This window comes from Rhyacophila brunnea, unplaced genomic scaffold, assembly GCF_057557595.1.
Source record: "Rhyacophila brunnea isolate RB1 unplaced genomic scaffold, BYU_Rbru_1.0 scaffold_11, whole genome shotgun sequence".
In the NCBI taxonomy this organism is placed as follows: Eukaryota; Metazoa; Arthropoda; class Insecta; order Trichoptera; family Rhyacophilidae; genus Rhyacophila; species Rhyacophila brunnea.
This window is the reverse complement of record NW_028232763.1, coordinates 20,258,271-20,284,718: the sequence shown is the minus strand read 5'-3', so window position 1 is coordinate 20,284,718 and position 26,448 is coordinate 20,258,271. Positions and strand designations below refer to the sequence as shown.

General features: G+C 30.3%; 1 protein-coding gene across 1 annotated transcript in view; it reads right to left on the bottom strand.

The window, feature by feature from the left end:
• The window catches only part of LOC147078467 (cadherin-related tumor suppressor-like), a 111,916-nt gene that overhangs the window by 64,291 nt on the left and 21,177 nt on the right, over window positions 1–26,448 (bottom strand). The window contains exons 3-6 of the mRNA XM_085960477.1: window positions 25,962–26,195; window positions 10,509–10,710; window positions 7,153–7,340; window positions 548–970 (exon numbers count right to left, since the gene is read on the bottom strand). Coding sequence (XP_085816603.1) covers window positions 548–970; window positions 7,153–7,340; window positions 10,509–10,710; window positions 25,962–26,195 — 1,047 coding nt within the window. The remainder of the gene's footprint in view (window positions 1–547; window positions 971–7,152; window positions 7,341–10,508; window positions 10,711–25,961; window positions 26,196–26,448) is intronic.

Below are 26,448 nucleotides of genomic sequence, written 5' to 3'. Positions count from 1 at the left end.
CAGGTATAGCGTACATTTACATACCCATCGTTAATACATGCAACAAGCATATTTTAATGACATTACTCGTAAGCAACGGAGCTGCACAGGTACCTAATTTATTTATTTTAAAATATATTATAATGTTTAGATTTTAAGTAATAATAATTATTTTTTCACAATATTTGAATATATTAATTTGGTATAGGTATAAACGGCGCGTATTTTACACAACCTACACTTTGTATTAGTTATGCATTTGCCATCGGTGAGTGTACATAGTTCATGAAAATGCCGAAAGGCGAGACATGGGTCGTGAAAAATGACTGAAATGGTACTACCCTCGGTAATAGGTATAAACAAACATATGTTAGACAGTAAAATAACTTATTTTACATTTTAAAAGATTCTAGATAATTTAGGAAAGTAAGCTCATATTTTCAGGTTTTTATATTATAATCGAAAAAAAATGATAGATATTCGAAAATGAAATATTTATTATACAAAACAAAACAACAAAAAAATAAATGATAAATTTTGTTTTTAAAATACATAATATATTACTTACTTGAATCACACTTGCTCCAATACTGGCATTTTCAGCAACTGAAGCGCTGTACTGCTTAGGATCAAATACGGGACTATTGTCGTTCTCATCCAAGATATGAACGAGCAATCTGCTATGCGTAGCTCTTGGTGGATCTCCTCTATCTTTAGCAGTAACCTCGAGCGAGTAGGTAGCGCGCACTTCTCTATCCAGGCGTCCAGAAACTCTCAAGAGGCCATCAGCAGCACCGAGAGAAAACGCTGATCCCACGGCCGGATCGGGACTCAAGGAATATTCAATGTATCCATTTCGGCCTTCGTCCTTATCCACGGCTTTGATTGCCATTACGACTGTGTTCAAGCCGATGTTTTCAGCGACGGAAGTCTCGTTTGGTGTAATAAACTCAGGTGACATGTCATTTACGTCTTTCAGCACGATCGTAACCTGAGGAAGAAGTAAAATTTATTTATGAATTGATGCGTTTCAATGCTAAGCTGAATAATTAGTACTTACTTACGTATTACAGTGTATTTTTGAGGTATATATACATAACTATTTTTATTTTATTAAAACACACTATATTATTATATGGTTATTATAAAAATATAACATATTTACATATAAATATAGTCAATTTTTTATGGCATGTCACTTGCCGAAACGAATGTTATATCTATCGTTCACGATGAGAGCAGATCTGCAAATAATAAAATACCTGCTCTGGGTGCTTTCAAATAATAAAGTAGGTACCTATCCATTTTTTACGTCTATACATGTTATGTTGAACAATCTGTGGATAGAAAACGATGATGATATTTGTGTTTGAGATGTGTATTTATAGCGATCACCCGCGAATTCGTTCACGTGAAATACGTCAATATGAAATAAAAAGTAGACATATACCCAATGTAGAAAGAGAAAATTCAATTTTAATGTAATTTATCCACATAGACCTATAATCAATAGTTGGGTGTGTGCACGTACTCTTCTATATGTATCTACCTGATCTCACCATTCCACCGCTATTATTTGATAATTTTACCTACTCGTGATTGTGTTGTTATAGAGAAGATTTAAGATTTGTAAAATTCGAAATCTGCTGTCACGATGAAACTCAATCAAATTGGTACCAATAATGTAGTCCATAAGATGTGTAAGTTTTATCAATATTGGAATATATTATAATGGAAGCTAAACTAAATTAAAAATCTAAATTGAAAAATAATATATATATATATATATAACATATTGTATTTAGGTATCAATAATTGAAACTCTGATCAAAAGGTACCGATACAGTTGGAAATAACAGACATACCTACACGTAAATTTTATTTAGGTATTGATATATTTGCGTCCACGATGGCTGCGAGGCTTACACGTCTGACTATAGCGTCGTGGGTCTCAGGTTCGAATCCTGGGTCTGGCAATTACACATATTGTTTTTGAATTTGTGTATGAGTCAGAGTATGGACCTAATAGGTTGAGCAAGTGGATGATATCCATTTCTCGTAAAAACAAAATCTGTTAATACAAACCTCCACTCTGTGAAGGCCATATGATCCTATTAGGATCGGTCATGGTCGAAAAAAAATATTATACTACTAATTTAATTATGCCTATAGAAATATAGAGGATAATATTTATTTTATTGGGTCGCAATATTATTCATATCGACGTATTAGTCAAATAAAAAATATAATACACGTTGGAGCATAATATATTATTATTTTATATTAGAATACAAAATTAAGATAAAATACGAAAACATTCTAAGTGTACAATGTCTTTTTTTAAATTCATATAAAATTCCGTTAGTAACGAAAGGCCACGACTCTTATAAACCTTTATAACTCGAAGTATTTATTAAGACCTCTTATGAAATGAAAAAAGCTTCATTGTCTGCAAAGCCACTCTGTAACTTGGATTTGTCAGTTTTGAGTATTATTTCAAAAACCTTGCATAGGTATTAAATAAAGCAACATATTCCACCTACGTGCTTCTGATTACCAACGATCTTTGTAAGTATTCCTACTGCTTGAATAAAATTATGTCCAGTCACAGCCTCTTTTGTATATCATACTCTTGAAAATATTATTTTTAATTGAGGGTTTTTCATATACGTATAGCGTAGGTATATCTATAATAAAAAGTTCTTTAATGTAAATATTATATATATATATGTTTACTTATATTCTTTTACCAATAATATGTCCCTATTTAAGAATAACTACATTAATTTAACTTGCATTTGGGTAGTAGTAAGTACCTAGTCAGTTTTAAATATATTTACTAAAATTATTATTAGAAAAATCATTAGGTATCATATAAAACGTATCTAAGTATGACTCGATATTTACCGGGTACTAGGTATATATAAACTATTTAAGACGATACACATTTGATCACATAGTACCTAGGTATGTTCTATTAAGAATACGTACCATTCATTGCTTGACTTTATAGATATAACTAGTACGTATACACAATAATTATTGTCTTGTATGGCAAGAATAAATAAATTTATTAGTGTAAAATTATTTAAAGATATAGAACAGTTAAATCCTAGTTTACTCTATACAATCTATGTTCAAATTTACAACTCTTCTACTAAATTTGTAATTCAAAAAATACTAACTGTTCTTATTTGACATTATATAAATCCAAGCGAAAACAAATGCAAGTATCCACCTACTTAAAGGGTCTTGATGTAGTTTAAATGTGTGCAAAATAAATATTGTATTAGGTACATAATGTGTTGTGAATATCAAGTAATAGATTTGTTTTTAATTGGCACGAAGTATAATTAGGTTGCGTCTTTGGTAAATGCTGAATCTGTGGAAAAAAATATGTTACCTTTATTCAGAATATTTATGTGATAAAACTTAGAAAAAAATTAGAAATTTCATAGGGAAATGATTTTATTATCAATGATATTATACACTTGTATCCATTTGAGTAACTTATCTATAATATTGGACTCCATAGGGTGGTGGACATTGAATTTACAGATATTTTGCGAAGAATTATTACCTATTGGTTGCATTCGATCAAACTATTAGGTAGTTGCACTGTATCATATGTGGATACAATAAAAGCCTCGTGCATTTTTTTTTAAAATTAACTGTAGGTTCGAACCCGCGATCCGCGGCTTATTTCGCTAAGATACCACTGCAATATAAAAGGGGCTTACATATCTACGGCTGTAAAAATGATTTTTTTTGAGCGTGCGATAGGTATTCAAATAATTTAAACTTGAAACCCTTTGCATCTTGTCAAACGTTGTACGAAGTTAAATTTCTATCTAAAAATATGTGGAATATTCACAAAATAAATGACACGGTGGACCGTGACACAAGACATAGTATACAGACTTCAAAAAAAAAATCAACAACGAAGCGTTACACAAACACTTCAAACACTCTGAGTAAATAATACAGAGCTTAGAGTGCCTACTCTATCTCTACTGAGAGAGGAGTTCTTCGGGCGGACGTAGTTTGGTTATTCGCTCTTGCCCGTGCGTCGACATCTCCGGCAGTCAAAAACAACAATGTTGTCCTCCCGGTGTTCGAGTGACATGTGAACATTTTTCTTTTTGAATATTCGAGACTTCTGTTTATTCTATTTGAAAAATGAAGAGCTTTTTGTTTGTTTTGAGAGATATTATGTATAGGTAGTAAGTAGGTTCTCATTCGCATTGCATCAGCTGTATGTATTATGAATAGGTTACCTATTGTAGGTGAAATAACCGTTTAGGTTACGGTATGTAACATTTTCATGTGCTTAGGTTGTTATGGTTTTAAATTACATAAAATCCATTGTCCCCATTAATAAACAGGCTTATTTATAAGACCAAGATAGACTTTTACTAGATAATCGTGATATAATAGGTATATCTTCATTTATTATTTTTATCAAGCAAAGAATTGAGCCCTTATGTGTTACAAATATCAGAAAAAAATGTCAACACGATCGCAAACAGGCAGGCAGTGATTTGTTTATATACCTAATCATCATGTAAAATAACAATAACAGATTGTCGTTATTTGGTATCTAATTCCAACATAATTTTTTAACTTATGCCAAAGTATTATTTCCACAATTAATAATTATTGAAGTCATTAATATTAACAGAAGTCTTCTAAAATCTTAATATTATTTTTCATGCTTCGCAAAATGCTCCCGATTATTTTGTGGAACCACCCCAATATATTATAATATATTTCTACGTATTATTTAATTAATAACTATTTTTCAGTTCGTAATCCGAATGATAGCAACATTATTTTTATTTATTTTGTTTATCTGTCATCTACTTCATACTAAAGTTATTAAAATTCAAACTGCGCAGAGGTCTTGAACACATTTAAGGCTTATTCTTTGACAAATGTATCTACATGATTTAAGTTACCCCATCTCCACCCGCCACGTATATGCAGCCGCGATTTGTGCACGGCCGCCTTCCATGGCGTTATACATGTGTCAGAATAAAAAGATTTTAGTGCCACATTTCCTTGTCCCAAAACGAAGCTACATGGGATTGATGTAGCAAACATGCACCTTGGTGCTAAAAGAAAGAGTTTTAGAAAATAAAAAAGAATCTTGACTAATTGGCAGAGCACGTCATTCATCTTTAATGACATGAAGTGTCCTCTATATCCGAGTACTGACACTCTGCCGAAACAGAACAGCCAGGAGTTGAAAGTAATGAATCTATGTACAATAATTATAAATGCAACTTTCATATTATGGTAATGTATAAGTAGATGTTATACCTTACAAATAAATGCATATTAATATTTCGAAATTTACTGTTGGTCGTCGATTAGAAGCAAAACAAAATTATTCATTATTTTTGTGAATACTTTGCGAACTATGTATAAATTTTGGTATTGACATAACATTGATATTTATAATAAAGAAAATCCACCCACCGACATAATTTTAGATTTGTTAATATTTTATTACGCAAACACACAATACACGACGTTTGTTGGCTTTAGAAGTCAATAAAATAATTTTATTTTGAAATATGGAGTATAAATCATGATTTAATGTTTGATTTTTACGATAAAATGTATAAAATTCCAACAAACGGTGTTTGTCATAGATATTTTATTCACAAAAACACCCACTACTTACCCAGGCTATTGACAGTAAAATTCCGTTAGGAAAATTGTGAGAGTCGGTATTTCTCAAATCAAACAAAATGTTATGTAATACAATATGTTAAAAATTAAATGTTATTGTATTTATTTGTATCATGTGTGAAGATGTGTTAACCTTATAGTACAATCAGAAAAAGAGAAAATATTATTTTACTTGTATTTAATTAATTATTCATAAGAATAATTTGATGGCATTATTTTATTGATTCCTAAAAAAAATTTACATAGGTACCCAGTGGTAAAGGGTGACTTTTGGAAAGAGATCTGGAGATCTGATAAAAAGAACACACTTGTCAGGTATACTTACGAGAAATAAGAAAATCATACGATATTACTACTAATGAATAGGTACACACTAATTTAATGAAACTTAAAAAACTCACTGACGACATAAAATTAAGCGATCAGTTTAAATATTTTTATTTTAAAAACAGTATATATTTATTAATATCTGATAAACACCGTAGAAATATTTTTTTTTAAATTATGTAATTATTAATTATTTAGTTGTAGGCTCTGCGATTGGAGCTTACATACAATTCGATAGGCTGGGCCGGGCTACGTGACGTATAGTCTATATGAAAAAATTGAGAATTATTTGAAACATAATCCGACCTTTATTTACGTCAAGACAGATGGCACGCTTTGGTATATTTATTAAAACATTTGCAGATTGTTTTGTAATTATTTGTGTAAAACATTCCTACACATACGGCATCTCTCGTTGGCAAAATAAATTATTTTATAGTATATAATCAAGTGATTGTATAAATAAGTCAATATGCAATTAAAAAAAAATTCTTAAGAAGGTAGGCTTCAAATAATCGCCTAGTATGGAGTCTTCGCCACTGATAGCTATAATTAAATTTTTTCATGGTGAAATGTGTCTGTTTCTGAAACTATGGGTATAGCTTTGAACCATGCGTATGACTAACTACTGTATAACTAAATAAACGTTTTTTTTTTAAAATATGTATATTTATTCCAGACAAAGTACCCAATGGTTTGGCAAAATGGCTAACAACCGTTTCTCAATGAATAAGCCTGTTAATATAATATACATTCTGTGGATTTGCGTAAGTCGTGCCTAGTAATATACATACCTAACAATGTATGCGAGGAAGAAAGTGTATTATCTATTAATAAAATTGTAGAAAAAACGACAACATAGGTACTAACAAACTACGTTTCTGAAATAATATGTAGAATGTTACTGAGTATCGTGATAGAGAATATGAAATAATATAAAAAAACTTAGGTATTTAGGATTTATATAATATATAAAAGTATACTCGTTGTACATATTTTTATTTATATATTATAATATTGGGTTAAAATAATAAAAAGAAAACATCCTAGAGCCTTTCTAGGATATTAAGGTATATTTAGTAATAATCATTAGAATTTAAAATTAATTTGAGATTCGGCATTATTAATAGACGAGAAAAACAAACTTACTTGTACAGTGGAAGATAGCCTTGTTGACGGAGGTTTGGCTTGGTCTGATGTAGTGACTACCAGGTTGTAAAGACTGCGACTTTCTCGGTCCAGAAATCTTCTTGTCATAACAGTGCCGTTTTGCGCAATATCAAAGTCATGGTCATCATCACCTGACGTAATGCTGTATACAATCCTGCCATTGTCACCTGAAAACAGTTTGGTTTGTTAAACTATGGAAGATTTTTCCGCATAGTAAAAATTAGTTTGTTTTTATGTGATAGCTGTGTTTCATTTTTTAAACTTATACTATTTTCTTATAATATATGATTGACACCGATTTTGATAGTTATCATATTCATTGATTAATAATGAATTGCCTTATGTCACCAATAAATAAAGAGGCAATTGATATCAAGTCGAATGAATATCAACTAAACACATGTTTCTGTTCAGTGTTACCAATCTAAGTGACTGATTCGAAGTTCGTAAACAAAACATCTTTTCGAATGCAATTGATTTGATGTAAATCCTTTGAAAGGTTTTTTTATACATAAAATAAGAACTCTGAATATAGAAAGGATTAGACGAAGAGGGTTTTACAATAGATACGTTTCATAAATTTAATCCTTCCATAAGAGATGACATATTATTGGTTAACAAGTCTCTATATGGCGGTATTGAAAAAAACAATAGGTAATACTAAAAACCTCGCATTTAACAAGATGTCTTTTTAAATGAAACCGATCTAGTCACGCATACACGAGTCGATATACCTGCCCATCTTTGAGATACCTTCTCATACACAAATTCATCACATGCACGGTCCACAGACGTATAGTGGCACTTAGACACATGTCCAGTTCCCCAAAAAAAACATATATAAACGACAGCATTCGTTTTATCGATATTTACAATCGGACCGACGGGCTCTTAAGAATATTTTGACATTATCATTTGAAGTGAAATAATATTTTCTGATACGTTAAAAATTATCTTTTGAGATGGGATAGAAATATGATGCTTCTGAGTCACATTTAAAACCTAGAAATTAAAGATTAAGCCCACTTAAAGTTATGACCCACGATATTTTTTACCTACTTATTTTTATCTTTCATTTATACATGATTTTATTTTGACATTTCCATCTTCCCATAAAAATACTTAAATAGATATGTTAGAATTACATGGTTTTAACCTTTGTTTATATGTGAATAGCCTATCCAAGGATTTACAAACGAATATCTAAATTATTGATAATTATTAGATATTTTACGCTGGCATCAATAATTTAAGAGCGTGCCTCGTATAAAAAAAACGAAAAAAAATCGTATAAACTTTTTACGAAATCTTTTTATTTACCACTGCCAAGAAAAATATTTTATGTATGTTAAAGTATTATTTCTTTAAATTAACAATTAATGAAATCATTCAAATGGCCAGAAAGTATGTTCAAATCTTGTAATATATTTTTTTTATTTTTTGCAAAATGCAATATGCACCTATAATTTATTTATAATTATTTATTGAGTGCATAATAAAAATTACAGAAATGCTATTTTTATTTATTTTGTGTTGCTGACCTCGGGTAGTTGACATTTTTTTGGAAAATCTAAAATTATTTATAAGATTGCTTAGAAAATTTTATTGGTTATAAACAGCAAACAGCAAGTTGCTTATCAATTGTAACAATACATCTCGTATGAATGAAAAAATATATTTAAAAAAAAACCTTTTAAGAGATATAAAAAATCAAAAGATGCAAATCTATAATTAAAATTTTCAAGTGTCTACTCAATTTTGAAATAGTAAAATATATTATTACAATACTTTCAGATTCAGGAATTTCATTAAACCGTAAAATACCAAATGAATTTAATTAATTACCGGAGTGATTAAATCTTACTCCAGTTTATTACTATTAAGAATGAATCATGTCTTTAATAATGAATAATGGTATTATAACCGAAACAGTTATCGATATAATTATATATTTACCATTATCAATATACGTCCCAATTATTGTGTTTTACATTGATATGTTTTTCTCTTTTCTGTTAATTATTTTTTTCCATTTATCTGTTCTTTCTTTCACCAATATTAATGCATTTTCACAGGTTCAATAATATACATCGTTTAACTTATTTGTTAATAATTATTAATATTTTTTGATTTCAGATTTCTTTTATATAATAATTATTAGGTAGGTATATCATATAAAATATCTGTAACACTTCACTGGTGATAATAAATTTGTTTTTGTCTATTTTTATATATATATATTTATAATACCGTAACTAACTGTTTGTTTTAAAAATAACAAATAATACCTGTGTACATACTTACAAGTTACAAACGAAGTTATTATTTAAGGGGGACAGGCATGCCAGCAGAGAACCTCAAATCAAAAGTTATTTTAATTAAGGTCCCAATATTGAAACTCGATTTGATATAAATAAAATGGATTATATGATATACACATTTATATTTTTATAAAAATTTATGGTTTTTAAAATGAATATAAAAAATATTAAAACGATGAATTAGTCAAAAATCTAAACGGTCAAAAATTAAAAACTTAATAAACATAAAAAAAAAAAAAATAATAAATATGACCATAATATATAATGTAATAATAAGATAACGTCTATTCAATTCTAAACTATCCTAAACGCCAAATCATAAAATGTGCAGGAAACCTACACTTAATTCGATTTAGTTCTGTAATATCGAAATATTAAAAAATCATTTTTTGTGTTTCAAATTACAATAACTTTTGCGGAATTTTTTCGAATTTCAAATTTATAAAAGATTCAATACATTGGGCAAATAATGTCACTTAGGATACTTAAGAAGTGGCATGAAAATAATTGTTTTTCGATTGATGTTCGATGTTGTTCGATTGATGTAAAAAACGTATTTCGAAAAATTGGCGTTTAGGATTGTTTAGAATTGAATAGACGATATGACCCTGCAACGAATTCACATTCTTTTACAATTGTAAGTTTATCTTTGAATTTAAAAAAAATCTTTTTAATGTTTTCAGATACCTAAATATTTATTAATTAATACAGTTGAAATTGTAAATTATCAAAAAAAAAATCTCAAATTGCAAGTTTCGTATTTTTCCGCTAGGTTCTCTGCTGGCATGTCTCTCTCCCTTAAATATACGCCTCATAATTTAACGAGTACATAACGTAAATACATTAAAATATGGATGTTTTATGCATGACCACATATTTTATTAATCCATACAAATTATTACGATACAAACTTCTTATTAGTAAATTCATTGCCATGTCAAATAGAGCAAATCTTTCATAAGTATGATTATAGATTTGATAATATTATTATGTTAAACAAATTTGTTTCCTCACCAGAGTCAAGATCAGTAGCGCTGACTGTCACGACGGACGTTGCCAAAGAAACATTCTCAAAAATTTCATTAGAATAACTCATGGGATCGAAGACTGGTGCATTGTCGTTGAGATCTAAAACGTTGCAGTAGACAGTCAGAGTGCTGGAGAGGGCGGGATGGCCGCTGTCTTGGGCTTGGACGACCAGGATGTAGTGTTGCACCTAGAAAGAAAATAATTCATTAGTAAGTTTCTTTTACCCAACAACGTATTGCCCAGGGAACTCAGAAATAAGCGGAACTGAAATACATAACGGGTAAGGCGATAGCAGGTAACTGACTCGAGTTAGGAAGAATCCGGGCTAAACTTCCACACGTGTCCATCTTTGTGTGTCCTTTCATACTGAAAACTGCTCTCGGTTTATGCATTTACGCTCATTTAATGTTGGTCTATTACACACACTATTGCACGTGCATAATGCGTGCTTAATTTTCGTAGGACACTCATACATTCAAAACCCGGCATCAACATGCGGCGTATTGAATATAGCCTATCGGTATTCTATTTATTATCTGTTAAGTGGTATTGCCGAATCATTACCACGTTTTTATAAGCTCAAATTCTTGTTTGTCCGGTACAGATTTTTTCTTGTTTATCCAAGATTTTTAACTAACTTCCCGACTAGCAAGACATTTGTAACTTTTAGAATATACCAGAACACGACGACAATGCATTCTTTTAATACTTTTGGCCATCTTTAACCAGAATTGAATTCATTTTCAGTTAATTCTGTTTTGTATGTCTCGGAAAAAATTCGTAAAAAGTAAAAAACCCTTAAATTATTGGATGCTAAGGGGGTCCTATTAACTAAATTATTAATATAAATGTGCGTTACTATGGAAATTAATATGAAATGTCAAAACGACATTTAAGTTGATTCAAGTACAAAAAAAAGTTTTTATTAATACATAGAATTGTCAAGTTTATATGATTCAACAGAAAATTTAAAAACGTGGCATATAAAAAGTTCTTTTTATCTTGCAATTATTTATAGACATATTGGAGAGTATGTATAATAGAAAACTTATTTTATTGAGAGTTTTTGAAAAATAAAATATAGCTTTAACGACACTAAGAGATGGCATATTGAATCGATACATTTATGTGCAGGTATTCTTTCCTTCCGTGTAAAATACATCGTGCCTATAAAAACCTTTACAAATAAAAAAAAATGTTATTGCATACCTACCTACTAAAGTCACAAAAGTATAATATCCCGTTCAAATAGTTATCATCGAAACATTAATTCATTTCTAAAAATAATATCATTTCTACAAGATACACTATTTTATACAATATCTAACAGAAAAATGGGTAGGTAGGTACTTTTTATAGAAATATACATCTGACAGAAATTTGTAAGAATAGCCTTTATTCCGTTTCACGTAGAGTTTAGTATTAATTACATAAATATCCCGTAAATTTTTATAATTACAATGCAAGTACAGTTAATTTTTTGTAACAATCATCTGTATTGAGGTAAGTACCTATATAATTGTCTATTACGAAATAATCTGGCAGACTAATCTTTAGGGTAGACTACAATTTTGTATTCATTTTATTTTTCATACACTTTGTCCATACAAATAATACGTCGATGGTTCCAAGCTTTATATTATAAGATACATACATGCATTTTGAATTGCTGAGAGTTCGATTACGTAATATTATGCATACAGTAACTGATTTAAATGTATAAATATATTAATATGTCTTTGGATATTCGAATAGGTTCAACACATGTAGGTATAAAAAGTCGCATTCTTGTATTTTCTTTAATCATTTATCTATAACAGGAGGGGGGGGGGGGCAAACTGCGGCCCACAATCATTAATTGTACTTCTGATTACGAATAACTTTTTTATAATTTTTTAAAAAAATATTGAGAATAGATTAAAATTTGAAGAATTTGTTGTTTCGTAAATGTATATCTCTGAACGTTTTCCTTGCGTCTCGTCTCACACTATGTAACCACTATTTTCTACGTTGAACATCGTGACACATTTAAATACTTTTAACTCCGCGTTGCAAGGAAAAAAAATATATGCCCATAGTAAAAAGTTTGAATGGATTTCAATTAAAACTCAAGTTATTCCTTCGACAAATATCAAATAACAACGTGGATCATTTTACAACTTTGAAGTTGCTGAATATACCAGAATATAAATTTGAAGAATATGGTAAAATTATTAAAGCTCTGAATGACGATTTTTCACAAAGATTTGGTGACTTCCGAAAAATTGAGACAAGCTTAGCAATAGTACGCGAACCATTTTTAATAGATATTGATAGTGTACCGACAGAGCTACAACTTGAGATTATTGATCTGCAGTGTGACACTGATTTAAGAGAATTGCATCGTCGTGAAGAAATCTCCAAATTTTACAATGTCCTTAATTCAGACAAATTCGACCAACTTAAAGACTATGCAAGAAAAATGTTCGCTATTTTTGGATCAAATATGTGAACAAACATTTTCGATCACGAACCTCATTAAAAATTCTTTACGATCAAATATCTCCGATGTCCATTTACTAGCAGTTTTGAGAATATCAACTACAAAATTAACACCTGAATTTAAAAAAATGTTAAAAAATGTACAACAGTTTCATTCTTCTCATTAATTTTTTTGTAATATTTATTTTTCGTGATAATAAATAGTGTATATCTAAAAATGGTATTTTACTTGCGGCCCGCTGCTCATTTTGAATTATTGAATTTGGCCCTCCTCCAAAAAGTTTGCCCCCCGCTGATCTATAATTTAGATTTGCCGTTGATCTTTTCTTGATCCAAACTAAATGGTTTGGCTAACCGTTATCATACAATTGTTCTAAAAAATGAATTAGGTACTTCCTGTATAATAAAGTAAAAATTGGAGTTTGCTAAGATTCTAAGATGACCAAAGATAATATATTGATGATGCAAATACCATTGACGTAATAGTACCTAATAATCAATTAAATCGAAGAACAATAATATTTTCACTTGAAGTTTTTCATATTATTTCTATAGATATACTTAACAAAAAACATAATTAAATTTTGAGACGTACAAAATTATTTTTCATGCTAAGGTTGTGGTCAAGTGTATGATTTCCAAGAAAAAATATGAATGAACTTGTATCGTAAAGCTTAAAGTCTATTCAGAATGATTGTTGACCTGCCGACCTTATGAAGAACACCGGCTGGTTATACGGGCATATTGATTTATACAGGTTAACTGATATTGATTATGTATAATTGTATTTTTGACGTTGTAATTTGAAAGTTAAATTTATTCAGGTAAATGTTATGTATTCATGATTTGAGGATCAATTATTTCGTGATTTATTGGATTTTATGGAGAAAACGCCAATAGGTAGGTACATTTAACTCTAGATTTATCTCCAACACAATTTTCATACTAACATATTCATGACTACTATTTTATAATGTACCAAAATAACCACTTCGTATAATTAATGTCCCATATTTTAAGCTTTATTTTCTTTCATCAAGAATATAACATAAATTTTGTTACCCCATTTCTTAGAGAACATGACTTTTAAATTTGCCATTAATTATTACAAAAATATGTACTATGTAGTTTTGGTGTAGGTATTTTCAAAATGCATTGCTATCTTTTAATCCATCAGTTTAAGTTGTCGCTACATGGAATTTTATACATGACAGGGATATAATAATATGTACTTATCATTAATATAATAAAATGCTTTCTAACTTATAAATGATATAATTATAATATTCAAAAAAATACAACATGAATTTATAAAGAGGTTGGGAATAATTTCGGTTATATTTTCCCTATTTGTTGCCGTTCGATATCGATGGAGTATCTGAAAATCTGGAGCCTGGATGTTCGCAACAAAATAAACTCGTTGGGTTACCGATGGATATTGACAAATTATAATTAAGTATACACTATTCACTATTGCATGACATAGTTTACATTCGCTAACTGATTGAAAATAATAGAATTAATATTGGTACTAAAAAAATGTACACTGAAATGCTATCACTTTTTAATTATTGCAAAATCTTTTTAAACGAAATAGTTAACATTTATAATGCTTTTCTAGCCAAATTATTTTAATCAAAAAAAGTCCACCAGAGTAAAGTAATGCGTGTCACGTTTCATTATTATGTAGAAAAAATAATTACGAAAGAGTTTAATGTCCTCTACGATCTCATAGCATTATTTAAGCGAGGCTACGTTTCATTAAATGAATTTAGTGATATGATTTGACGCTATTTTTAAATATTATTCAACCATAAAATGAAAGGGAATTAGTACCTAGTTAATGACAAATAGTCGGTTTTACACAAAAGTTCCACGTAAATATATTAAAACATTTTAGACCTAGTCTCACACTCTTAATGTACATTGCAATACAATCACGTGCATAGTGTTGTAAGGGCAGCCGACGGCATTCCGTGGACGACGTCCTTACAGCACTTTTGTCACTCGCTCTTCGAGAGGAGGATGGTCTGCTATCATTACGCTTCCCGCGCGCGGCTTAAAAGGACACGGCGGAATTCGACCAATGATAAAGCCCCCCTCGTTCTCTTGCGATAATACCCGGAATATAGGGGGCAAAAAATGCACGGGGCGCAGGAGTTTTCATTGTGGTGCACCGCGCGATTCCTGCGCGCGTCCCGTGCAAGACGGCGGGATACCGGACGTTGCGTCAGGGGCGCCAACTCACAGATCGATTGATTGACAACGGAAAAATCATGTATTGAATTTATAAAACACTGTAAAGTAATATTGATTATATACGTTCTTATATTACGTATACCTGAACTGAATATTTGAACAGCTGTATGTTTATATTGTGTATATCCACGTATATCTGAACGTAAAATTAACTGCTGTGGACAATTAACCACAGACGACCAGCTAACAAATTTTTTATATCTTTATTGTTAGAGTGCTGTATGATATGTTTAGTAGGCTTCATATTTAAGAAATTGTTTATTCCAATTCATAATCCAGAGTAACTTTGAGGACAGTAGAGGCGAAGATAGTGAATATTCTTTTGGCTACGGATCCTCGGTAAATGGCTCTATATCCAAGTATCTGGTGATCTGATATGATATCCTCAGGATTAGAAGCGGTAGCTACTATATATTATTTGTCGTCAACTTTCGATAAATTCATAAATACTATGCCTATGTTTAAAACAAAAAGTACCTAATATAAGTGTAGGTATAGCTGGTGTTAGTATTTTTTTCATTCGACAACCTTGAGTGTAATTCAATTTTTGGTAAATTTCACATTAGTTTAGTTCGTGTACTGATCGTATTTCTATAAATATAAAGCTTGAAGGTTGAACTCGTGGTTAGGTAAGGGTCCAATCCGTTGGACGATTGACTAACAACTATTCCTCATAAAAGTCTGTTAATACAACCTCCACTCTATGGTGGCCCATAATATCTATCTATATATATATATATATTGAAATATAAGGTAATGAACTTTGTTTTTCGTCTCTTGAACATTTCACATATTGTTGCATTGGACAATATAATCCTAGAGCGACGATATACTGTTTTAAACAGCAAGTATCTCATAAACGGTCAGAGATAGAAAAAAACGTATTATATAAATATTTTAGAAAATCTAATAAACTTTAATTTTGTAAATAACAATATTTTTGCTACGACCAACCGTTTTTGAGATATAACCGAAAAACCAAAAAAACACCCAAAATTTTGCAGTTTTTTGCCCGCCAAAATTTGTGCCGAAGTCATCCAAATTGGCAAAACTCGTTTTCTTGTCACTCATTACCATATATACAAATTAAAAAAAATATATTCTACCCGACCTTTTGCAACCATAAAGTACAAATTGACTGGACTATACGTAATATAATGAAATATCTGTCAAACTATATCTATCTATATATACGCTGTATACTATATTTTTTTACTCTAAGTAAATGTACTCACTGTAAATGGCAAAGATGTTCAAATGCTGTAATAATCCGTACGTAATGTATCATGATTTGTATAGAACCGCAAAACTTTCGGAACAAACCACTTTAGGGAAATTATCGCAACAAATGGGAAAATTGCACTGAAGTTTGAAGGTTTTTCAATATCAGCATTCAAGAAAATAATTAAGGATAATTTATTTTCAAATACGATTTTTCTACATCGTTAAATCATATTTAATTCAATTTACAACATTTGTACTATACTATTATATATTATTATGTACGCTGAGATCCGTTTGTACCTATTCATCGGTAGTAATAACATATTATTATTATTACGAGTTTCTTCTAAAGTCCTGTAAGTGTAAGTATATGCCTACTTATGCACTATCACCATCATAACCTACATTATTATATAATTCACACATGCTTTACTAATGTCGTATTATTTTCACAGGACGTCACTATATCGTAGGTGTTTTGTAAAAAAAAGCGAATTAATTAAAATGGTATTTTACAGGAGGAGGATTTTAAACTTTTGACATTTATTTATACCTGTGGATGATTATAAAATTAATATAAGATTATAAAGATAACGAGTATATAATAAAGATTAGAAAGAATACTGTCTTTACAATATAGGCTTTATAATATAAAATTTTAAAAGGTCTAATATGTCACATTCGCTTTTTATTGGTAACACTAAGTAGATATTTGCAATTATGATTATCGTTTTTTAAGTACTTTCATGATGTGTAGATACAATTTCGTCGTTTTTTACACAACAAAGCTAGTAAGGTACAAAAATATTATTTTTCATTAAAAATCTTAATTTCGCCAAAATGGATGATTCGCCCTTTTTAGAAAACACCAACGACTTGGTTGTATACGACTGTTTACGAAAAACATTCTTAAAACTAAAAGACAAGTGAATTTATTTAATTTGTACTGCATTGTTTGTCATATCCCTTTTGATGTCACGTACTTACTTCACCATTGGAGATTTTGGCGAGTGAATTTTTCACGTGACTTAGCGAATAAGTTTCAGCCGATAGAGATCGGTATATGCCTGGCTGTCCACCCTCGAGCGGTGGTTTGCGATTTTCCGAAAATGTGGCCGATACGTGACAAGACTTCGAAAGGTAGTGCATAATATGCTGTAGAGTGTAGACCTTCGCATTTCCAGTTGGGTAAAACGCCAAAGGCCTCGCATATTTTCCGTATCGAAGCGGTTTAGTATCGAAAATTGTCTGGTATCCAAGACGTTAAACAATGGTTTCAAGTGTATTATAAAATAACTATGTATTTAATAAAAAGAATCTATTCAACACTTTTTAAACGGATTGTATGTAACTATCACAACACTTACAATCTTAAGGTATGGTCAAAAATAATACGAAAAATAATCAATAAAATAAGGTATTATTTCTTAAGGGCGGACGTGCTCAGCGTAGGTCAAAATGGAATTTTTATTGTATTTTCAATGCATGATCCTGGACATTCCTTAAACGTTGTAGATAATCTATTTATATAATTTTGAAGAATTATTATCCTTTATATTTATTTTAAATATTTGATGACTGCATAAAGTATTTTTATTACATAAAATAGTATTCTTTTAAACCTCTCGCTCTAATGTTTTCGAATTTAGTCATATTTCAGTACATGCATGTGCAGCGGTGTTAAGATTTTTTACGTTTATTAATTTTTAAACGCATTTATAAAACAATTAGTATAATTTATATCGACATTATTATAGTGAAATATTTACGATAAAAAATTATATTGATAATCTCTGTGATCCCAAATTTGACAAGAATTAGGCATTTTATTATTCAAAAAATGGGCATAATTAACAGATTTGAAGATAATTCTAAAGATACTAATAATAAGCTATATCTTTGAACATTCAAGTGTGATAAACATCCTATGAATAATGATTGCTTTATAATAATTATTGACATAATAATAAGGTAGTGTTTTTTTGAAGTACGCCATTTCTTTTGGCATTCCCCAGTGGTTAAGCTACAACATACGGCCGTATCTATAAATTTACAAACTAAAACTGAAGAAGGGAGTAAGATCATGTTAACGCGCGTATTTGAACATGTACCTAACCATTTTTTTAACGTTACATGTTCAAACACGCCTCTACAACGTTTAAGGAATGTCCAGGATCATGCTTTGAAAATGCAATAAAAGCTCCATTTTGACGTACGCTGAGCATGTCCTCCCTTAATATATCATCGGTCACAGTTGATCAATTGCTCAATAAAATGCTCTTCTAGCTCCTTCCACTCTTTTCGGTCTCAAGTTCTTTACTGTCACGTGCATCTATCAAACTTTATGAGGTCGTCAAGCCAATAATTTTTAGGGCGTCCATGTGGTCGTTTAGTACCTCTTATGTACCACTGTATAACGGAATTTGACTAGTGATTGTCTACCCGCCGAGCGACATGTTAATTCCATTGCCATTTCATATATTTGGCGACCTCTATCACATCGCGTACTCTTGGCTGCATCCTAATACATTGTTTTCTTTTATGGCCTTTACCAATATGTATCTTTCTATGACATCTTGCACTATTTACTTGTAATTTTTGGATTTTTCTTACATGTACCATACAATAACGGTGAAATATTAATTGCGAATAAATTTAAATATACGAACAATTACTATATACATACAGTTATTCAGTATTAGTAAAAATTAAGTAAACTACTATAATAACATGGCCTAAGACCTACTGGATTGAAGATCTTGCTAATATAGATGGGTATATGAGGTAGAAGGACGTGAAGAATGAAAGGAATCAAAAGATACTACTTTAAGCAGTGACTCGATCTCGCATGATGATGATAAGTAGGTACTATACTTATGGTTCATTTTATTTAATCGAAATCTACTTAATGAATGAGTTTGTGAATATCAACGACTAATTAATAATTATGTTAATAAAAAGTTACTTTATTACTAACTGTTTGTTGTTATTTTGTTGCCCACCATCAATTAATGATTGATTATAATTTATTATAAAAGGGTACATTATATGAAACGTTACATTGATTCAAATATCGGAAACAAAAAATACAACTAAAAACCGAATCGCAGAATTAAGTCGAACAAAATGCAATGATACCTTTTTATCCCTAAGTATATCTTTATAATCTCCTGTTGACCGCTGTGTCCTTTTAAAATATGAAAGGTTGATTGGCTGTCGATAAAAAATATTACAAGATAAAAACAGGTCTTTATTAGTAAGTGTCAAATGAAGTTGTAAACGAAAATGTCCACCATTAGTGACATCTCTTATCGATTGTAAACATCGTTCGGATCTCTCTCTCGATTTATAATTACGAACACGACTTGTAATTCTCAAAAAACAGCCGCAACAGAATATGACAGACTGGCCGTAATGATTTTATGATCATATCAATACGTATAGTTTAAAAGGAATGATGTCTCTAAGTCGGGTATTTCTTCCGTCAAAACTGCTTATCTAGACTTCTGTGAAACGACTTTTAAATAATTTGTCTAAGAATGTTAACGTTTAAATATTTTACCGACAGATAAATATTATGTCGGTATAACAAAGCTGTAGAATGAGCATTAAGTAATCGTATCAATTAATAATGTTAAGTTTGTTGACATTGACTTTGGTTGTTTTTTTATTAGACACACATAAACTATCCAACTTAAATTAAACCATTCATTCTACTCGTATTTTAACCAATTGAAAATGTTAATTATCTAAATATTGTTTTCCATATTTGTTACCATTCATTTAAAATTTTTACATATTTGGAATTTTTATCTATACCGTATTTTTATCAATATCATATTCTGAGATTTAGCAAATATTTTATAATATTATGATTTAGTTAGATTTCCGAATATTGTTTGTACCAACAAAATTATAACGAAAAGTTGAGACCTTTAGGAGACTGACAGGGTTAATTATTAAAATTTAAGGTTGTCGAATGAAAAGAAAATGTCCGAAAAGTAATAAAACGATGTTACTTCGAGCAGATTGTGAAGGAAAAAATGTACAGCATTCCCCAGATTTTTAACCAAAGAAAAATTGACGATATACATGGCAGAGAAAAACGTTACATTTTGTTGCTTAGAATCTCTATAATTGGTATGCATGCAGCTCCCTAAACTATTCTGTGTAAACGTGTAGGCACATGGTAAGAAAGTAAATCTAATTCTGATCGAATACAACCTTCTTTTTGAATAAGAATCCTCCCGAATAGACTTTTTGGGTTGTTACAGCTAGTTCTTTCCACAATTTTATGTATTTAGTATTTAATTGTACTGTTAGGTGTATGAATGCAAACGCTGTTTTAAGTGGTTTGTTAAACTGAGAGTAAGTTTTGCTCAAAATAAAAAAATGAGGCGATATTGTAGTAGTAAATCTACTGTGTCACCCTAAGGCCTAAATAAACCTAAAGTACCTATGATGAGAATAATTATTTAGGCAAATTTTGCACAATAGCATCAATTTTTATAATGTTATTGTCTCAATTTGTTTTCTACATATAACATACGAATAAATATTTTCAATACAACCACGTAAATTAGTTTTCCAGTCATTTACTATCGTAAATTATTATTCCAGAGAGATTTTTATATTGTGATAATGCTTAAATTGAGTATGTGGGTATAGTTGGTCAATGTGGGATAGGTACCTCATTTCAAAATGGATTTGTGATGTTTTATAAAAGCAATAGCAGACGCTTCATTTATTATGAGTGGTATATTAAGCCAACAATAAAAATGCTGGATTGCAAATGAAGGCAAAGGGACAACAAATCATTTTAACAACTTTGGTTATAGCACAGTGAAGGCTCAGTTTGTCGTTTCCCGACCACAGTTTGGTAGTAAAAGCTCCTTGAAGTTTTACTACATACGTATGTCTGACGACGCAGTGAAGGCATGCGGGGAAATCGATGAAATTAATGCACCGGTAACTGCCACTTGAACATAAAAAATAAACCGCCGTGAGGGTCCATTATATTTACATCAGATTACAAAGGTTCATCCAGCATTATTCGCGAGATAATGTTTTAGTCAATAAAAATATGACATGAGATAATGAACATACAACTTTTCAATATACCTAATTGTATTGATATTATAATACTTGATGTTAAATTTATAATATCATCAGCCAGGACTGTTCCATTACTGGACGAATATCTCACATAACTCTCATAGTGGCAGTTTTCCGTCGAGTTTTGATTGCCGATTCGATTAGGGGGATCCTATATACCAAAAGAGAACCTAGCGGAAAAATACGAAGCTAGCAATTTGAGATTTTTTTTTGATAATTTACAATTTCAACTGTATTAATTAATAAATATGTATCTGAAAACATTAAAAAGATTTTTTTTCTGTACATGTACCTAACCAATTTTTTTTAACGGTACATGTTCAAACACACGCGTTAACATCATTTTACTCCCTACTTCAATTACAGTTTGTCAATTTATAGCTACGGCCGTATGTTGTAGCTTAACCACTGGGGAATGCCAAAAGTAATGGCGTATTTCAAAAAAACACTGCCCTATTCTTAGGTCAATAATTATTATAAAACAATCATTATTCGTAGGGTATTTATCACACTTGAATGATCAAGGACATAGCTTATAATTAATATCTTTAGAATTATCTTCAAATGTGTTAATCTTGCCCATTTTTTTAATAATAAAATGCCCGATTCTTGTCAAATTTGGGATCACAGAGATTATCAATATAATTTTTTATCGTAAATATTTCACTATAATAATGTCGATATAAATTATACTGATGGTTTTACAAATGCGTTTAAAAATTAATAAATGTAAAAAATCTTAACACCACTGCACATTTATGTACTGAAATATGACTATATTCTAAAACATTAGAGCGAGAGGTTTAAAAGAATGCTATTTTATGTAATAAAAATATTTTATGCAGTCATCAAATGTTTAAGGATAATAAGGCTTCAATATTGTCTACAACGTTTATCTATAGATTATCTACAACGTTTAAGGTATGTCCAGGATCATGCTTTGAAAATAGAACAAAAGCTCAATTTTGACCTACGCTGAGCATTTTCCCCTTAAAACTTACAAAAAAAGTACCTACCATTTGAGTGAGCTTTTACGAATTCTCACGGATCGCTTGACTGATATCGCAGAGTGCCAGGGTTTTGCGGAATCCCGATTGGAAATCACTGCATTATACCACGATGTTTATATGTAAAATTTACTTTATAACACTATACAGCAATATATCTGTCGGATATAAAATGTAGTCGCTATACATATAAAAAAAAACCTATTGAAATATCTAAGATGAATCGCATCGAACGAATTCAAAAACCGTTAAGAATATCCGATTATACTGTCGAACTTCCCCATAAAAATAGTGGAATTATCTTAAGTAGAATTTATTGCCAGCCCGTACGAGTAGCCTATAACAAAGCGGCGTTGTGGGCTCGCTATTGTATGAGAAATGTGCGCATTTTCGATCCAATTGTTTCAGGGATAAAGCCTTTATATAATGATTCAACTAGATGTAGTCATGTCTGCATAACTTCCCGTAGGCTAAGCGGTTATTTCTTGTACGCATATCATTATCCAAAGCACGGAGAACGTTCACTTAACACTGAGAAGGCCTCATAGTTTTGTGAATTTGTCAAATATATTAAAATACAATAAATTATAAGTATATAATTTGGAAAACTTCAAAAACAAACCAATTAGATTTTTATTTATAAATTAAAATAGATTCCTCCTTATTTGCTTTACCAATTGAGCATGCTGTAGGTACCTACTAACCTAGGTACCTAATACTAATTACGCCAAAATTTACTAACAACTATGCGACCACGGTTTATTAATTTCGGAATTCAATTTGCTTCGACCCACGCTTCGTGACCATAATATTATACAAAACAAATTCAATATGCATGACTCTGAGATGTTCCAAATTATGTATGTTTAATAGTGAAAGCTATACTGTTAAATCTATTATTCTTTGTATAATACTTAGTTTACCTAATTTAAAAATATATATTTAGAAAACTAACATTTGTATTATGGTGGTGTGCTATGGTTATAGCGAATCATTTACTTGATGATGATCCAAAAAAAAAAATTGTGTTAAATTGGTAGCCAAAAGAAAAATAAAATTCAATGTGTTAACATAAATGACATGACGGTTCGATTTACAATTTTACTATACTGTAGGTATGTTTATCTTTTATATTTATCTGTAGGTGTGTTTATACACCCACGGTGGCCGCGCGGCTTAAGCGTTGGATTATAAAGCCGTGGGTCCCAGGTTCGAATCCTGGGTCTGGCAAGGGCACATATTGTTTTTCAATGTGTGCGTGTCAGGGTATGGACCGAATAGGTTGAGCAAGTGACTGACATCCATTTCTCGTAAAAAACAAAAATCTGTCAATACAAACCTCCACTCTGTGGAGGACCATATTATGATCCTATCAGGATCGGACATGGTCGAAAAAAAAATGTTTATCTGTATTTATTTGTCTTACTATTATAAATAATGATGATTGAATCTAAATAACTTGCTTTATGCTTGTAATACTGATGCAATACATGAAAATGCGATTCATTAATATGCATTACAATTTTATAATTATAATACATAGAAATGATAAAAAAGTAATGCACAAATCACATAATAAAATCGACCATAAAGTTAATTGCGAAATGCTTAATTATTTTAACGTCAAACCATGTCACCAAAGTGTTATTTCTGTTCTCAAGTAAAAAGCTACGGGTCATAGGTAACAAAATGTATATTCCTAATTAGAGTCACATATTATTATAATTGAAGTTTCCCGTGGCTTTGTACTTACTTGTGTGTGACATTACACGACTATAAAATAATAATACAATTCCCCATGACAATGAGCAAAAAATAGTAAATCATAATAAATTGTGACATGTTTCCTTTATGCGGACTGTTATTTCTACAGAATATATTACTAATGTGGCAATATAATCCGCAAATGACATACTTTGGTAGATACAATTGAAATCAGTTTAATCAAATCTATGTGCATGAGTCATAGAAAGAAAGTTAATATTATGATAATGCAAATTGTAGAATATTAATTGGTACTGACTTCTCTTGGTGTTAACTATTAATTCTGAGTAGAAAAACATCGTTCTAATTAAAATGAAACACACTATTATGTAGGTAATATAATATAAAAACGTTCAGAAAAGGTTTCGTTCGAAATTCAATAGGACTTTCTCAATTGATAATAATTACAAGATAAAAAAAAAACTTTTTATATACAACGTTTTTAAATTTTCTGTTGAATGATTATGTTTAATATGCTCAAACTTGTACTTGATATGAAGTAAATAAAAAACAAACAAATGTAGAATATTGAAATGTCATTTTTATTTCAATAGTAACGCACGTATATATTAATAATTTGGTTGCCACCCCCCTTAGCAACCGATAATAGTCTTTTACTTTTTACGGATTTTTCTGAAATAACTTTCCATACAAAACAGAATTAACTGAAAATGAATTCAATTCTGCTTAAAGATGGCTAAAAGTATTAAAAGATTGCACTGGCATCGTATTCTGATATATTCTAAAAGTTTCAAATGTCTAGCTAGTCGGGAAGTTAGTTAAAAATCGATTGCAAAATTTGTACTGGAAAAATAACCACCGGAAAAACAAGAATACGAGCTAATAAAAACGTTGTAAAATAAAAAAAATACATTCTGACTTATATAGCCCAAATTTGATCAGAAAACGATCAGAAAAATACCTATTTATTAGAAATTAATCTTCGGTAGGAAAGAAGTTCGGTTAATTTAATTGAAATATATTTGATTTTTCTTAAAATAAGTACCTATTGTTCTTAATTATTCTAGATTTATTCAATAAAATATTTTTAACTTTCAATTTAATAGTACACTATAAAATAAATGTTATAAGGTAGGTATATTTTGTATCAGTTAAGATGAAGCAAACTAAATAGGTCCTGATCGTTATTCAATTTTGTGGAAATAGTACCTACTGATTATGATGATGTATTTTTGACAATATAACTAATTGTCGCTAATTGCAAATATTATTATGTTTAATTATCATGCTATGGTTTTAAGAAAGAGTTGTGAGAGAGAAGAATACACATCCTTACACATTAGCATTTTTCAAAACAGTCACAAATGCCTCAAAGAATGCTGTCATACTCATGAGCCTTGAAAATTGGCGCCACTTTTTCTTTAAGTATGCATGCGTCACATCGAAATTTACCTATGTAAAATAGGAAGTGATATTTAAAAAAAAAAAGGCAAATGTGTAATATTCTGTTTATTAACCTTACCTATATAATATATTGTATTTATTAAACCTGATAAGATATCCACATATTGAGTGTGTCACTCTTAAAAACTACTATTTATTAAAAAAAAAAATATTTGTTACTGACCTCTTCGTAGTCCAGTCTAGAAGTGAGGGTAAAAACTCCAGTTTGTGGATTTAAAGAAAACACATCATTAGCCCAATCAGAGATGACAGTATAGGTGAGGTGAGCATTAGCTCCAAGGTCTGGATCCGTAGCAGCAACACGTCCCACGCGAGCACCCCTCAGTGCATTCTCAGCGATATCAAATGAATATGCACTCTCGGCAAACACAGGCGGATTATCATTTGTATCAGTCACCTGAAAAAGTACAAAAGAAATGTATTAGATTAGAAATAGTTAAAACATAGTATTTATTGTGATAATTATGACTTTGTGTATAGGGAGGTAAGCGAGGTCTTACTTAATAGCACGACTGTGAATTTAGATAGTAGTATTAATACTGTCGACTGAAGGTACTTGATGGAATTTGAATTTAAATTCTAATGGATTCAAGCTCTGTACCATTCCATTTAAGTCCTTTTTTTGCGACCCGGGTTTCGCCTTTTGGCAT